Genomic DNA, 15,917 nt, shown 5'->3' with positions numbered 1-15,917 from the left:
CACCTGCCCAGTGGGGGTTGCAATTTTAAATAGTGTAATCTTCCCTGAGGAGGTGACAGACCTGAAGGAGGGAGGGAGAGGAGGAGCCATGCACATCGGTAGGAAGATCATTCTGGGTAGAAAGAGGCAGGAGTCTGCCAGGATCAGGAAGACCAGAGGCGCTAGAGAAGAAGGAAGGAGGGCAGAGCTGGAGGGGAGCAGGGGGCCAACTCCTTACAACTTTGTCCAAACTTTGGCTTTTGCTCCGAGATGGGAAGTACTAATTCACAGAAGCTTGGCACCAAAGCCGCTCTGAAAATAGAAGCCTAATTATAATGATAGGTACGATTTACTGAGCATTTATTGTGTGCCAATCCTGTTCTAAGGCGCTTTACTTGTGTTAACTCAGAAGCTTGGCAACTAAGAATCTTCAAGAATAGAACCTGAATTTCCACAATGACCATCATTAAGTCATCGCTCATACTGGACCAGGCGGCCCTGGGCTAAGCACGAAGGTAGGGACTGTTATTTATTTATTTATTATATGTTTTTATTGATTTCAGAGAGGGAGAGAGAGAAACATCAATGATGAGAGATAATCATTGATCAACTGCCTCCTTCATGCCCTCCCACTGGGAATTGAGCCTGCAACCTGGGCATGTGCCCTTGACCGGAATCGAACCTGGGACCCTTCAGTCCACAGGCCGGCGCTCTATCCACTGAGCCAAACCGGCCAGGGTGGGACTGTTATTTACTTATTCATTCAACAATGACTTATTGAGCACTTATGAGATGCAGGCACTATTTTGGGAGCTGGGAATAGAATGCTGAACTTGATGAACAAAAAGCATTGCCTTTGTGGAAGTTATACTGGGAAAGACAGACAGACAGTTTAGATATTTAAGCAAAATATAAAATACACTAGAGGCCCAGTGCACGAAAACTTGTGCACTGGGGTGGCGGGGGGGGGGGGGGGCGGGGGGGGAGAGGAAGGTCCGTCAGCCTGGCCTGATCCCCAGAAGATCAGACCTAAGCTGGCAGTCAGACATCCGTTTGGCAGCCTGGGAGCCCCTGAGGGATGTCCTACTGACGGCTTAGGCCAGTCGTGGGCAAACTACGGCCCGCGGGCCGGATCCGGCCAGTTCAGCTGTTTCATCCGGCCCGCGGAGCTGAAAGAGCGGAGGGTTCTCTTGCTCTCCTCTCCGCTCCTTCACCAGCAGCAGTGTTAACACGTATTAGTTCACACAGACACTCCATCCATGCTTTTGTTCCAGCCCTCCGGTCCAGTTTAAGAACCCATTGTGGCCCTCGAGTCAAAAAGTTTGCCCACCCCTGGCTTAGGCCCACTCCCTGTGGGGAGTGGGCAGGCCTAAGCCGCAATCGGACATCCTTAGTGCTGCTGCCATCAGCCCAGCTTGTGGTTGAGCGGAGTGCCCCCTATGGGAGTGCACTGACCACCAGAGGGCAGCTCCTGCGCTGAGCTGTCTGCTCCCTGGTGATCAGTGCGCATCATAGCGACCGGTTGTTCCCCGGTTGTTCCACCGTTAGGGTCAATTTGCATATTATCCTTTTATTATATAGAATGTACTGTTAGAAGGTAGAAAGTGCTGTGGAGGGAAAGGGGATATGAGGGTTGTGTGTGTGTGAAGCAGTTCCAAGTGGAGTGGTCCAGGAAGGCTTCATGGAGAAGGTGACAGAGCAGAGATCTAGAGGAGGGGAAGGAGTGAGTTTGTGGCTCTCTGCAGGAACAGCAGGTGCAAAGGCCCTGAGGTGAGAGCCTGCTTGGGATGTTTGTGGTAGATCGCACGGGATCAAGAGGCTGTTACTGAGGAAGGCAGACCACTATACTAACTTATGCTTTCTCTCTGAGTCTGAATCATCATCATAATCTTTGGAGGCACAGGGTCTGTTATCGTGATCATTTTACAGCTGCTACACCTGGGGCACAGAGACATTGAGTTATCCACCAGTAACTAGCAGATCCCAGGCTTGATTCCAGACAACTGAATGCAGGGCACATATTCTTAGCCATGAAGCCACCAGAAATGGAAGTCTGGCTGTCCCCAGCCACCTTCTGACTTGCAGGAGTGTGTTTAATCTCCACAAAATTATTGAGGTTTTTCAATCACGTTGGTTACCAAGATTTAAAAATGGGCAGCCCAGCTCGTGTGGCTCAGTGGACCCATGACCCAACAGGAGGTCACTGTTGGATTTGCCAGGATTGCAGGCTTAATCCCCAGTAGGGGGCATGCAGGAGGCAGCCGATCAGTGACTCTCTTATTATTGATGTTTCTGTCTCTCTCCCTCTCTTCCTCTCTGAAATCAATAAAAAAAAAAAATTTTTTAATGTCTGATTTGCTCTGGCCGCTGTGGCTCAGTTGGTAGGCGTGTCGTCCTGCCAAGGTCGAGGATTTGATTCCTGTTCAGGGCACATGTGGGAGGCAACCAATTGATGTTTCTCTCCCTCTCACTTCCCCTCTCTCTAAAAGTCAAAAGAAAATGTCCTCCAGGCAGGTTTCATATAGAAATGGAGGTTTCTGGCTTCTCTTGAAAAACTGAGAGATCTAGATTGCTGAACCCACAATCCCATGGGGCAGTAATCTGATGGAGATGAGTAAGGTCACCTCCTATTAACGGCATTCCCTGCCATGTGCCCAGTGCCCATCGCCTGATATCTGGACCCCTCATACATGCTTGCTTCATTGATTTATGTTACCTGCTTGGCCCCAAAGAACATCTGCATTTGATGCCTGTTACAGGATGTTAGACCAAAGCATCTTTCACCTTTTTTTTTAAGTTTAGTTTTTAGAGAGAGGAGGGGAGGGAGAGAGAGACAGAGACATCAATGTGAGAAACAATAGTTGGTTACCTCTCCCACGTGCCCCAACTGGGGATCTAATCTGTAACCTGGGTATGTGCCCTGACGGAATCAAACCTGCTACCTTTGGTGTCCAGAACAATGCTCCAACCGACTGAACCACACTGGCCAGGGCGACCAAAACATCTTTCAAAACTCATACTTGTCATACTACAAGCTCCAAGTCTCAGAACCTGACATTTATCCACTGAAACTTTCATATCTACTATAGCTTAACATTATTGGACCTCAGAATTATCAAGATGAAATGCACAGCTCATCAAAACAACGTGGATGGATTTTTATTTCCTGGGACGGCCATGTGTAAGCCCTCCTCTGCCCTAAGACAGTGCTTGCTTTCTAAGCATAGATGTAGAGAATGACCCATTTGTCAGCAAAAATTCCTAAGAATCAGGAGAGCCTGGGAATCAAGAGACCCAGTCTGCTGCCAGTGGGCTCATTCTGTTCCTAGGGGCCCAGCCAGAGTATGAAACCAAGCTAGGAATTCCAAAGAGGATTTAATACAGGGAATCGGTCACACAGGTGTTACAAGGCTGGAAGTGAAAGTGAGATAACCCAGGAATGTGTTTGCAAGAAGCTCCCACCTCTGGGACTGGGATACGGAAAGAGCAGTGAGATGACCAGAACCCAATAGGTGCTTGAAGGGCAGGCCACGTGCGGCTGGTGCAGGGACCACTGACAGGTGCCATGTGCTGGTGCTTAAACCTCAGGAGGGGCACAGCGCCTTGTGTGCATATAGACAGGTACTGGAGCCTGAGCTGCTGCTGGAGGGGTTCCAGCAAGAGTCCAAAGCAAGTCCTTTCCCCTTCTTCCTACCTTCCTTCTGCCCATATCTCTCATGGCAGAACTTAAGGAGGCCAGCTCTCAAAGGCAGGCTGCAGGCCAGGAGACACTAGGCTAACATAGTCAAGTATTTTTTAATTCTTTTTAGTAAGCACCGTCCTAAGTGTAGGGATGAAGCAGTTGCTCTCAGGAGCTTGGATTCCAACACAAGGACACAGATAATGAAATAAACAAGTGTGATAATTTCAGGTGTTGAACAGCGGTGGGAAGAAATTAAATCAAGGTAAGGGTTGGAGGTGCTACTTTAGCCAGTCAGGTCAAGGAAGACCTCTCTGAGGAGGTGGCACATGTTGAGACCCGAATAATGAGGAGGTGGCTTTGCAAAGTTCTGGGTAAGAGCACTCCAGGCAGAGGGAACAGCAAGTGCAAAGGCCCAGAGGCAGAAGTCAACCTGGCTTGTGTGGCTGGAGAGAAGTGAAGAGGACCAGCGAGGGAGCTGAGATTGCTTAGTGGCTGGGGCTCAGTTACTGTTGGGTTCTCTGGGCCTGGGGAAGGTCTTTGGAAGTCACTTATGGGATGCCTTTGGAGGTTTTAATGAGAAGTGGCATAATCTGATTAACATGCACAGGAGTGGTCTGTAATAGAGACTGGAAGCGGGGAGTCATAGAAAGGGGATCCGTTAGGAGAGTAGGGCTGGGGGAAAGTAATCAGATTCTTCAGGAATTTAGAAGCAGAGTGCAGGGTTTACTAATACAATGGCAGTTATGGTGGAGGTAGGGGACTGCAGGGGACCCACTGTAAGTGTGCAACTCCCATTTGTCGTCCAGGTGGCTGTATCTCATGGAGAGAAGTCTGCGGTTTGGGCTGAAGATAGATTTTTTTAAAAATATATTTTATTGATTTTTTACAGAGAGGAAGGGAGAGGGATAGAGAGTTAGAAACATCGATCAGCTGCCTCCTGCACACTCCCCACTGGGGATGTGCCCGCAACCAAGGTACATGCCCTTGACCGGAATCGAACCCGGAACCCTTGAGTCCGCAGGCTGATGCTCTATCCACTGAGCCAAACCTGTTAGGGCTGAAGATAGATTTGGGAGTCACCAGTGACACTATATAAAGTATTAGGAACCTGTGACATCTGGAGAGTATAGAGAGAACAGAAGCCAAGGGTATACTTGGGCAGGTAGTTGTCTCAGGAGAGCATGTGGGATTAAATCCTTGGGTTTGTGTAGGGCTGCTGGAGAGGGGTGGGGGGTATGAAACACCTGGGTCAGAAACTTCTGGGCTCTTACCATATGCCAGAGGAAATGTTTGGCCTTGTTAAAGTTGGTATTTTAGAAAACGTTGATGTCCAAATGACTACAAACCAGTTTCTCCATAAGTCCCCCCCAAAAAGAGATACAGGCTAGCTAGCCCTGCCCCAAATTCTACACACACAAACATCCCTGTTACAGGTAGTATTTCCCAGGGCGGAAACCCTACATCCAGCCACAGAGTAGGTTGTATGTCTATTAGAGAAGGGGTTGGTAGACTTTTACTGTAATGGACTGTATGGTAACTATTTTAGGCTTTATAATCTCTGTTGCAGCTCCTCGAATCTGCTGTCCTATGTGAAAACAACCATACACAATAGGTAAATGAACAAGCATGACTGTGTTCCAATAAAACTTTATTTGCAAAATCAGGAGGTAAGCTGGATTTGGCCATAGTTTGCAGACACCTGCCTTAGGCTATACATGCTGCTGCATGTGACAAGAGACCCAAGCTAATGGCAGCTTAAACAAGATAGAGGCTTATTTCTCTCTTATAACAGCAGGGAAGTGGGTGTTCTCGGGCTGATACGATGGCACTGCTGCATGAAGTTGCTCTGCCATCCCACCTGTTGCTCTCATGGTCCAAAACGGCTGGATACCATGTCCACATTCCAGGTAGAAGGTGGAAGAAAGGCATGTCCCTTTCTGAAGCTTGAGGACTCTACCCAGGAATTTAGCCAGAACTTAGTCACATGGCCACTGCTAGCTGCAAGAGAACCTGGGAAATGTGGTCTTTGCAGCCATCATGTGCCTAGCTAAAAATTGGGAGACAGCTATCAGTCACTACCACATCCATCCCACCTGTGGGCTTTAAAAACATCCCTCAATTTAAATGAGTCAATGATTATTGTAAAAAGGGCATCAACCATTGTGTCTAGGGCAGCCGTGGGCAAACTACGGCCCGTGGGCTGGATCCAGCCCGTTTGAAATGAATAAAACAAACAAACAAAAAAGACCGTACCCTTTTATGTAATGATGTTTACTTTGAATTTATATTAGTTCACACAAACATTCCATCCATGCTTTTGTTCTGGCCCTCCAGTCCAGTTTAAGAACCCATTGTGGCCCTCGAGTCAAAAAGTTTGCCCACCCCTGGTCTAGGGGCAGGGCAGGTAATGCAAGGAGTTAAATTGGCCACTCAGCTGAGGATGGGCTTTTCAAGAGCTGAAAATAGGATCTTAATGGGAAATCTCCCAATGTTGGCCAAATACAACAGGAAACAGAAGGTATCTCTGTTTGATTCCAAACCAGTTTCCTCATAGGGCTACGGCCTGAGATCCCCCTCCTCATGCCCTTCTTATGTACTCTGGGGATTTCTGCTGAAAAACCAGAGTTCCTTGTTTAGCTATCTTAATGTAGAGCTTTTCTGTTTTTAGATACTATTTCTGTTAGTTTATTCATGTCACCTAACATATACAAAATATCCCATGACCAAAATGGTGCATAAAATTATTTAAATTATCTGGGGTGGGAGGACAAAGCCACCCAATGCCATGGCCCCTCGAGTGGGAAAGGCTGGGAGAGGGTCAGGAGAAGACAGATTTGAACTGCACCCCCACATTACTCAGTACAGCTCATAACTTTGCTGCCCATCCCCAAAGGCTGGAGCTGCTCCATGTCTGGGACCCATCTGGTGGCTTCACAGGCCAGCAACACTCACCTTCCCGGCCCCCAGTCAGGCACAAAGCCAGGGCAATTTGCTCCTACGGTCCATGGCATCCATCTGGGAAGAATTAAAGGTGATTACACAATCTACAGCTGCTTGTGATTTCAAACTACTTAAGTGGGAATGAGGGAGATAAAAATAATTTTCCCTCTTACATATATTTTTTAACAAAAGATCTCACGATTGTCTTATTTCACCGAAGGCCTTTCTGTCCTCCAAGGACTGAAGTTCTAAAGAGCATATTCTGGGTTCTATTTATCAGGAGCCCTTTGCCTTTCCAGCAAACTCCTCCAAGGGCCCATCCCATTATTAAAGGTAGGTCCCACCAACCACAGAGCCCCCTTTGCCCTGGGGAGGGCTGAAGCTGCACTCAGAGGTCCCCACGGGCGCGCCAGATGTAGTGTTGATGCAGCCCAGCTTTCTGGGCAAAGTCCTGCCCACATTCAGTGCAGGCAAAGGGGCCAGGAGGGAAGCGAGCTTCATGTACCTGGCGGTGCCACCTCAGAGAAGCGGCCTGCCCAAAGGTCTTGCCACAATCAGGGCAGGGGAAGGTGGTCTGGGCAATGGTGGGTGCAACCGTCAGGGAGGGCCTGGTAGCAGGACTGTGGCTGCGCTGGTGGGCGATCAGGGCCTTGGAGGAGAGGAAGGAGCGGGCGCAGGTGAAGCAGATGAAGAGCGCCCCCTGCAGCTTCTGGGCCATGAAGTCGGCTGGGTGTTCCCGCTCATGTGGTGCTGCTGGAACTTGGAATTGGCGAAGGTGATGAGGCAGCGGGTGCACTGCAGGGCCCCCAGATGGCCTGAGGGACGCGGGGAGAGGGCGGGGGAGGCCAGCAAGAGTCTCCAGGACTTCTCCCACCCCCAGCTTCATGCCAACAATGAACATTCAGTGCTTACTATGTGCCAGGGCTAGACAGCAGTCCAGGCAAATTATTATTGGACCTGTTTTATGGATAAGCAGACTGATGCTCAGAAAAGTTAGGGAACTTGCCCACAGTCATGAGGTTAGGAAATGAAATGGAGTTAGGACTGGAACCCAGGGAGTCTGTCCTTCCAATACAGCTGTGTGATCAGAGCACAGCCTCTGGAGACGGGCTGGTTCTACCATTTCCCAGGCAGGTACGATAGTTTCCTCATCTGGAAAATGGGGTCATACCCCCATCAGTATTTACCTGATAGGGCTGTTGTAAGCAACACATGAATGAATTTACACAAAGTGCTTAGAACTCTCTACACAGTGGTTTGTAATGATTACTGTTAGGAGAAAAGCAGCCCCGCAGCCAGGAGCTGGCCTGGAACTATGATAGGCTTTGGCATTGTCCTGTTGAACATAAACTATTTTACAGAAAATCATCAGACAAGGCCACACTGACTGAATCAAGCCCACAATGGGAGGGCGGCCACAGAGTCTGTGAAGCTGCCCCAGGAACCAGAGCGGTCATATCCCCTCCTTTTCCGCTTCCCGTTGCAACCAATAAAGGCATTGTCCCGTTTTAGGTGGGGGAAAAAAGACAAGATCGTGCCATAATTGCATCTGAACACAGACAAAACATTAATATTGTCCAAGCCACAAAAATGACCAAATACCTCGTCCGGGGTAATATGAGTGGCGACTGCTGGTTTACCAGTCACAGCTTGTGCCCTGCTTGTTCCTCTGCCTTCTAGGTAAGATTTCTTAAGATAGCCAACCAGAGTTGCCCTGATTCCTGGCACCATCCAATCCAGAGCAAAACCCTCTTCCTTAAACCCTCCCCAAAACCACCCACCACAGGCTCCAATCCTATAAGCAGTTGGTGCCCCCGCAGTGTGTGTGAGCAATAAACCAACTTGTGGACTACAGGTGTGTTCCTGGGCGTCTTTGGCTGGAGGGCATTGACTCTGGCCGTCACCGGTACAAATACTTAACCTCTCTTTGCCTCAGTTCCCTCAACTGAAAGTGATAATAATGAATTTCATAGGCTCTGTGAGGACTGGATGGGATAACGGGCGCTAATGGCCTAACACAGTGGTAGGCAAACTGCAGCTCGCGAGCCACATGCGGCTCTTTGGCCCCTTGAGTGTGGCTCTTCCACAAAATACCACGTGCGGGCGCCCACGTACAGTGCGATCGAAACTTCGTGGCCCATGCGCAGAAGTCGGTTTCCGGCCTGGGCGAGTCTGTTTTGAAGAAGTACTGTTGATATTTGGCTCTGTTGACTAATGAGTTTGCCGACCACTGGCCTAACACATAGTAGGCATTCAGCGGGAGCTGTTGCTATTATGTCAAACTGGCTACTTTCATTACCCTCCAGTTTTCATCTTTTCTGCCGCTAACCTACATAACACCGCTTTGTGGTGAGCAATGGCAGACTTTTTCACAGATCGGGAGACCACGTCCCAGTGGCACCCCAAGTCTGCCCAGAGTTGGAACTGGAACCTGGGGTTCCTCTCCGTCTCCGCTGTATCTGAGCCACAGCTCCCATCCCAAGCCTCTCTGGCTGCCACTGTGTCCCTCTGAGCTGCATCCCATTCATACTTGTGTGGACAGAGCAGGGTGGGTACATCTGAGCGTAATAAGGGCAAGGCTGGGGAGTGGCAGTTCCCGGTAGGGCTAGCTCCCCAACAGGCAAGTCCCTACAGCGCCTTGGCCATTGAAATGCCATAGAAATCCTTTTAGCATCAGTTCCTGCACCCCACCCTCTGGCCAGCGGTACTCACGGATGTCGCCTCCTGCACTGCGGGGACTCCTCTCTTTTGCCGAATCCAGCTGCTCCATGGTCTCTTCGAGGGAAGCGGGTCCTCTATGGTGACTAGGACCCCTCTGGTCAAGAGAGGAGCACGCATGACAGGACAGGAAATCAAAAGACGCAGCTCATCTGTCACCAGCCTGAGAGCCCACTAATCCTATGACCTTGCCAGCCTTTGACCCCGTGAGATACCATCTCCTTGAACTCTAACCTGATGGAGCTCTCACTAAAGAAACGTCACCCCCCCCCCCCGCCCCAAAGATTCGACTCCTGGGTTTGTGGCTCCCCTTAGAGCCATCCCACCTGTGTGAGACCCAAGACCGACAGCAACTAACTCCCTAAACTCAGAGCGCGCAACCCTTGATCTGACACCATCCTTGTCCCCATCTCCCACACTTCCTGAGGCAGGTGGTGGTACCCACGCTTTAGCCCGCCTCTCCCCGGTAGACAGCCTTCTCCGACCTCCTGACACTCTAGTTCCACCCCGAGCCTCCGCCTCCGCGCGCTTCAGCTGGGGGTCCCCGCAGCCTCGGGCACCGCCCTCGGCGCGCCCGTCCCCACGTGGGCAGCCCCCGCCTCTGCTTTGCTCCAAGCAGCAGAAAGGCTGCCTTTCGTTGCGCCTGTCAGTGGCTCGTCACAGCGCCGCCCCTCGCAGGGAAGCCGGGTGGGGCCCGCCGAGTCTCTGGGTCCCCGTGGTTTCCACGTTCTTTCGCCTGATGAGCCTGTCGAGGCCGAGATCCTGGATTGCCATCCGGCAGTGATGCAGCCGTGCCACTCGGTCCTGAAAATAGCAGCAAGGGTCCTCCCCTGCACCCGGGTGCGGCCTGATGACGCCGCGAGCCACCCGTGCCGCACGGACCTGAGCCACTGCGCAGGTGTGGCCGGCGCTCCTGGCGCGCAGGCGCCCTGGCTGCTCATTGTTCCAGGTTCTGAGGAGGGCTGGGGGGGGGGGGGGGGGGGACGGGAGGGAGGAGCAAGCTCCCGGGGCCATTCTGCGCAGGCGCCGCGGAGGGCTGTGTCCCTGCGATTGCACTTCCATGGCACCGCCTCCTACAAGGAGTGACGTCAGGTCAGAGCTCCCCGAACACGTCCGGAGGTCCCCAAACCCCGGCGCTCCAGCCGCTTCAGTCCCGGGCCGCCCGACTTCTCAGCGGCGGACCGGCCACCGGCGACAGCGCGACCATACCCTTCGGCTGTTTGCTCGGTTGGTGAATTGGGAAGGGAGGGGTGAGGGATTAACAATAAACGTGTCCCTGCGGGAGGAGGAGGGCTGGAGGCCGGATTTTTTGAGTTTTTGAAATAGAAAGGGAAACGCATCCATCAAGAGGACCGACTCCGGGTCCCTGGGGAGTAGGGTCTCGGCGCTGGATTTCTAGGTCCCCGCGAGTGATCCCCGAGAATGGAAGAAGGGACAGGGTGGAGGACTGAAGTCTAGGGCCAGAGTGGGGTTACAGCCAAGAACACGGCCGGGTGCCCCCTGACCCCGGGCTTCCCCGTCGCTTGCTTTCCAGCTATGCCTCTACCGCGGGGTGACGTCACCGCCCTGTTCCTGGGCCCCCCGGGCGCGGGGAAGTCGGCGCTGGTTGCCGCGCTGTGCAACAAGGACGTGGAGGTGGTGGAGATCCCCGATGGGCGGCCAGACCCCGCACTCCCCAGCCTGCGAGCTGCGGGCCCAGGCCTCTTCCTGGGTGAGCTGAGTTGCCCACCCGCTGCGCCCGGGCCCTGGGCAGCGGAGGCGAACATGTTGGTCCTGGTGCTGCCCAGCCCGGAGGGGAACGACGAGCCCTTGGCCCCAGCGCTGGGGGAGGCAGCGCGGGCCGCACTGGCCCGAGGAACCCCGCTGCTGGCTGTGCGGAACCTCCGACCCGGGGATCCACAGAATGAAGCCCAGGCCCGCGATCAGACAGCGGCCCTCCTGGACAGCGCTGGATTGGGAGCTGTGCCTCTCTATGTGCTGCAGGCGGACTGCGACGGCTGCGAGGAGCTGGAGCGCCTGCGGGCGGCGCTGCGGAGCCAGGCGGAGGCACTGCAGAGGTGAGCCCGGCGTTTCGGGGTGGGTTGGGGAGGCCTGGTCTTTTAATGCAGACCTCACCCCAGAGGTGCTCTTTAAGTCTTCCAGACCCTGCCCTCAGCGAGTTTGCAGCAAGCCTTACCGCAAAACTGCTCCCAAATCCAAGAACCCAGGCCCCGTCCCTCAGCGATGCTCCAATCCAGCAAGCAGCCCTGCTTGACCCTCTTTTGTTAGATAGGCCCCGCCCTAGCCGGGGGCCAGCAAGAGCTCAGGACCTGTCATCCAGGTCCCGTGCTCTGAGGTCACAAGCCCCTCTCCCTAATAGGAATTCTAAAAGAGGCCGGGACCTATCCCCCAAACACTGCCCCCGTGCAAAAGTGTGAAGAAGGGCTCACTCTTCCACACAAGCTAGTGATCCTCACAAAGATTTTACCTGAAGGCTTGCAGTCTCAAATCTTCCTCATCCTCCCTATCTGCATGGTTCTCAAGTGACCCCAGTTGCCCTAAAGCCACACCCTCAGGGAGCTTCATTATTTCTGGGCACCCTCCCCCATGGCCATTCTTTACTCTCCTCTCATTTTTGTGCCCACTTGCTGGCTGCCCTCCTGAATTTTCTCCACCAGCTGCCTCTGGCTTAGGGAGGGGCAGCCTCTCCTCCAGTCCCACTGCTCCTCTATTTTCCTTAGCCACGTCCCCCTGGTAAGAACTAGTCGATGAGATTTCTTCCTGGTCTTTCCTCCTGTCCTTACACCCAGTGTCAGGGAAGAGCCCTCTTGGTGACCTTGCCCATTTCGAATAGTGAACAGAGCTACACTTTCATTTAGTCCACAATACAGTGCTGATTCTGTCTTTGCTCCAAGCCCTGCCTGCCCAGTGTGTTGCCCCACCCAGCACAGCCTTTTCTTACCCTTGCAGGCCCCTAGGAAAAGCCTCACCCCAAAGACTCTATGCCGGGGAAGACTTAGCTGGGTCTGGTTTTCGGCCCTGTCGGAAACCTAAGCTCATTCAAGCCACCCCATCCCCGCTTTAAACCTCTCCCTTTTCATCTTAGCCCTGGTTTCTATTTGCTGGGACATCAACTGGCCCCCTCCCTCACCTGCTCCTTCGTCACTCAAGGTTATTCAGAAAGTTCCACATTTGTCATCATAGCCCAGCCCTGTCCCCTAGCCCAGCTCTCTGGGGCTTTAGTCCCTCTTCTGCCTTTGATCCTATCCCTTCCTGTCCCCACAGGCTCCTGCCACCGGCTCAGGATGGCTTCGAGGTGCTGGGAGCAGCTGAGCTAGAGGCTGTGCGAGAGGCCTTCGAGAAGGGGGGCCTGGAGGCAGCGCTCTCCTGGGTTCGTGCTGGCCTGGAGCGACTGGGTAGCGCCCGGGTGGACCTGGCCATAGCCGGCACTGCTGACACGGGCTTTGTGCTGGACATGCTGCTTGGGCTGGACACCGGGGACCCAGGTGCTGTGCCTACTTCGGCGCCCACTGGGCCCACACCCTACCCGGCCCCGGAGCGCCCCAATGTGGTGCTCTGGACCATCCCTCTGGGCTCCGCGACTACTGCTGTCGCCCCCCACCCAACCCACTACGACGCCCTCATCCTGGTCACCCCTGGAGCCCCCACTGAGGAGAACTGGGCCCAGGTCCGGCCCTTGGTGCTACCGGATGCCCCGTTGGTCTGTGTGCGAATAGACGGTGAGGGCGAGGATCCGGAGTCTCCGGAAGAAGAGGAAAAGGCAGAGAAGCCCAGCAGGGAGAGCGTAGAGAACGCAGGCGGAGGGGGGTTGGAGGAGGAACGCGGCGAGGGAAGGGACAAACGTGGCGCCGGGTCGCAGAAGGCAGGCAGTGAGAGTTCGCAGCAGGCTGGCGGCAACGCGAAGCAATCGGGCAGTGGGGACTCTGAGCGCGCGGCCGCCTGGAGCCCCGAGGACGAGACGTGGGAGGTGTTGGAGGAGGCGCTGCCGCCCGTGTTCCCCTTGCGGAGGGGCGGACTCCCCGGGCTCTGCGAGTGGCTGCAGCGCGCGCTTCCCCCAGCCCAGGCGGGCGCGCTGCTGCTGGCGCTGCCACCCACGTCCCCGCGTGCAGCCCGAACCAAGGCTGCGGCGCTGCGGGCTGGGGCGTGGCGGCCGGCTCTGTTGGCCAGCCTGGCGGCGGCGGCAGCACCGGTCCCCGGGCTCGGCTGGGCCTGTGACGTGGCCCTTCTGCGCGGGCAGCTGGCAGAGTGGCGGCGGGCGCTGGGGCTCGAACCCGCAGCGCTGGCTCGGCGCGAGCGCACGCTGGGTTTGGCTCCCGGGGAGCTGGCCAAGCGGACGCACTTCCCCGGGCCAGTCACGCGCGCCGAAGTGGAGGCGAGGCTGGGGGCATGGGCCGGCGAGGGCACTGCAGGGGGAGCCGCGCTGGGGGCGCTCTCCTTCCTGTGGCCCGCAGGCGGCGCGGCGGCCACGGGAGGCCTGGGCTACCGCGCGGCCCACGGCGTCCTGCTGCAGGCGCTGGACGAGATGCTGGCTGATGCGGAGGCAGTGCTGGCACCCCATGCGCCTGCTCAGTGAGAGGTGGGATGAAGGCCAGGGCCACCGGGGTGCTCGGCCAGGGGCTGAGGACTCCAAGTCCGGTTTAGAGGGAGGGGTTTAGGGGTCCAGGCTCTGGCCTGGGATGTCTGGGCCTCAGATAACAGAGCAAGTGTGTCGCCAATCCGAATCCTGGATGCTTGAGGGGGTTGAGACTGGCTATTGGTTGGGATATGTGACTTCTAGTCACCCGGATTCCTAGGTCTTGGAGGGGAATCGAATCTGGGAGTCAGGACTCCTGATTTCTCTGGGGATCATGGGGCAGGACCCCTAGCCGTGTGTCCTGAAGGGAGTTGAGCAGTTGGACTCTAGAAGGGAGTAGGAACTGGATGTCTTGGACATCTAGTCCTCCAGGGGTAGGTGGTGTGGAAGCCCTGACTCCTGGTGAGGGACTTGTCTGTGGTAATGGGGATTCCAGAATGGAGGAAGGGATCGGGGTACTCCAGGGAGCTGGAACGCTTGGACTTCTAAGGCACAAAGGGATATGGGGTGTTGGCTTTCTAGGGGGAAAGATGTAGTGGGCTGTGAACCTTCATGGGGGGGAAAGGCAGGCTCGGGGGCGCAGACTCCTGGCTCCCAGGAGGGCTGTGGACCGTGGTTCCTAATTCCTGGGTGGTGGGAGGTCTGCATCTGAGGAGGGAACAGGGCTGTGTGACAGAGCTAGAAACCCTCCGGCCTCTCCTGGGGAGGAGAGAGATGTTCAGTATTTGCTCCTGGGGAAGGGGGACCCCAGCATTTGTGGGGAGGATGGCCACACAAAAGTGAGGGGAGGAGGGGAGGGGCTGGCGGGCTCTGGGGGGTGGCCAGGCACCAGGAATGCAGGAATGAGGCTTTCTGGCAACGGAAGGGCAGGAACCCCTACCTCAGAGGTCTCTCCTGCAAATCCCTGATGGGTTTGGGTTCTGGAAACTGCCGCTCTCCCTGTGACTTTGGGAAGGGGTGAGACCGCCCCCGTTTCATAGGTGCTGGGTGAGTGGGGAGCTCTCTGGGCAGTCTGTTCCTCTCCTTTAGTGGCTTCTAGTTTTGGACTTGGTTTCTGCTGTCATTAAACCTGAACCCTTCCTGGCCTTGGTACTTTTGCACACCTGCCTTTGTGGAGAAGCCGCTGTACTGCTGCACTAATCCAGACCTTCCTGTGTTGGCTCCCTGGGTGTACACAGAGAGTGCCGCAGTGAGCAAGGGACCCAAAGGACAGCTGGGCAGGTGTTCCAGCCTCTGGGGATGGGCCACAAGTGAGGCAAAGGCAGAGCCGTATGCCTGGGATGTTTTAAGCTGTACCTGCATGTAGAGGAGCAGCCACAGGGCACAGAATTATTCAGTGTCGAAAACAGCAAGTGTGTGGGGGGGAGACCAGCAAGGGGGACCCGAGAGGCCATCCAGTAGAACCACTTCTGTGAGAGTCGGGGAGAGCAAAGCTCAGAGAGGGCAGATTCTAGGCCCCACAGCACACAGAGAGGCTCTGTGGCCTGGCCCCTGCCTTTTCTTTTCTTTTCTTTTTTTAAAAATATATTTTATTGATTTTTCACAGAGAGGAAGGGAGAGGGATAGAGAGTTAGAAACATCGATGAGAGAGAAACATCGATCAGCTGCCTCCTGCACACCTCCGACTGGGGATGTGCCCGCAACCAAGGTACATGCCCTTGGCCGGAATCGAAGCTTGGACCTTTTAGTCCGCAGGCCAGCGCTCTATCCACTGAGCCAAACCGGTCAGGGCAAGCCCCTGCCTTTTCTCATTGCCTCACCCCATCCCCCAACCAGCTTGCTAGATCTTCCTTCTGATGCTTGAGTGGGCCCTCTGGGGCCCTGCATCAGGACCTGGGAACTTGTTCATTCTGCCTAAAATTTCCATGAGTGGCTCCTTCTGTCAATCAGGTCTCAGCTCAGATGTCCCCTCAGAGACCTTCCCTGATCACTCTAACTGAAGTAGCTCACACACACACACACACACACACACACACACACACCCTGCCCTCAAATACTTATCTCAGCTGGTTAATTTTCCTTGTA

At 54.5% G+C, this 15,917-nt stretch overlaps 2 protein-coding genes across 2 annotated transcripts; one reads left to right on the top strand and one right to left on the bottom strand.

Annotated features, from left to right (window-relative positions):
- Positions 1 to 4,587: 4,587 nt before the first annotated feature.
- Positions 4,588 to 9,439, bottom strand: ZNF576 (zinc finger protein 576; the record flags this gene model as incomplete). The annotated part of the gene is given in 4 exon segments (XM_081108154.1): positions 4,588 to 7,342; positions 7,345 to 7,416; positions 9,314 to 9,380; positions 9,383 to 9,439. Coding segments are annotated over 4 exon segments (549 nt in total). The 3' UTR covers positions 4,588 to 6,989.
- A 1,414-nt stretch (positions 9,440 to 10,853) lies between these two features.
- IRGQ (immunity related GTPase Q) lies at positions 10,854 to 14,974 on the top strand. The gene is made up of 2 exons (XM_081108153.1): positions 10,854 to 11,376; positions 12,584 to 14,974. Exons 1-2 carry the CDS (start codon positions 10,856 to 10,858, stop codon positions 13,890 to 13,892), a joined length of 1,830 nt encoding a protein of 609 aa, XP_080964279.1. The 5' UTR covers positions 10,854 to 10,855; the 3' UTR covers positions 13,893 to 14,974.
- Positions 14,975 to 15,917: the final 943 nt, after the last annotated feature.

Source organism: Myotis nattereri (genome assembly GCF_964212035.1).
Source record: "Myotis nattereri genome assembly, chromosome: 15".
Classification (NCBI taxonomy): domain Eukaryota; kingdom Metazoa; phylum Chordata; class Mammalia; order Chiroptera; family Vespertilionidae; genus Myotis; species Myotis nattereri.
This window is presented reverse-complemented; position numbering and strand designations above follow the sequence as displayed.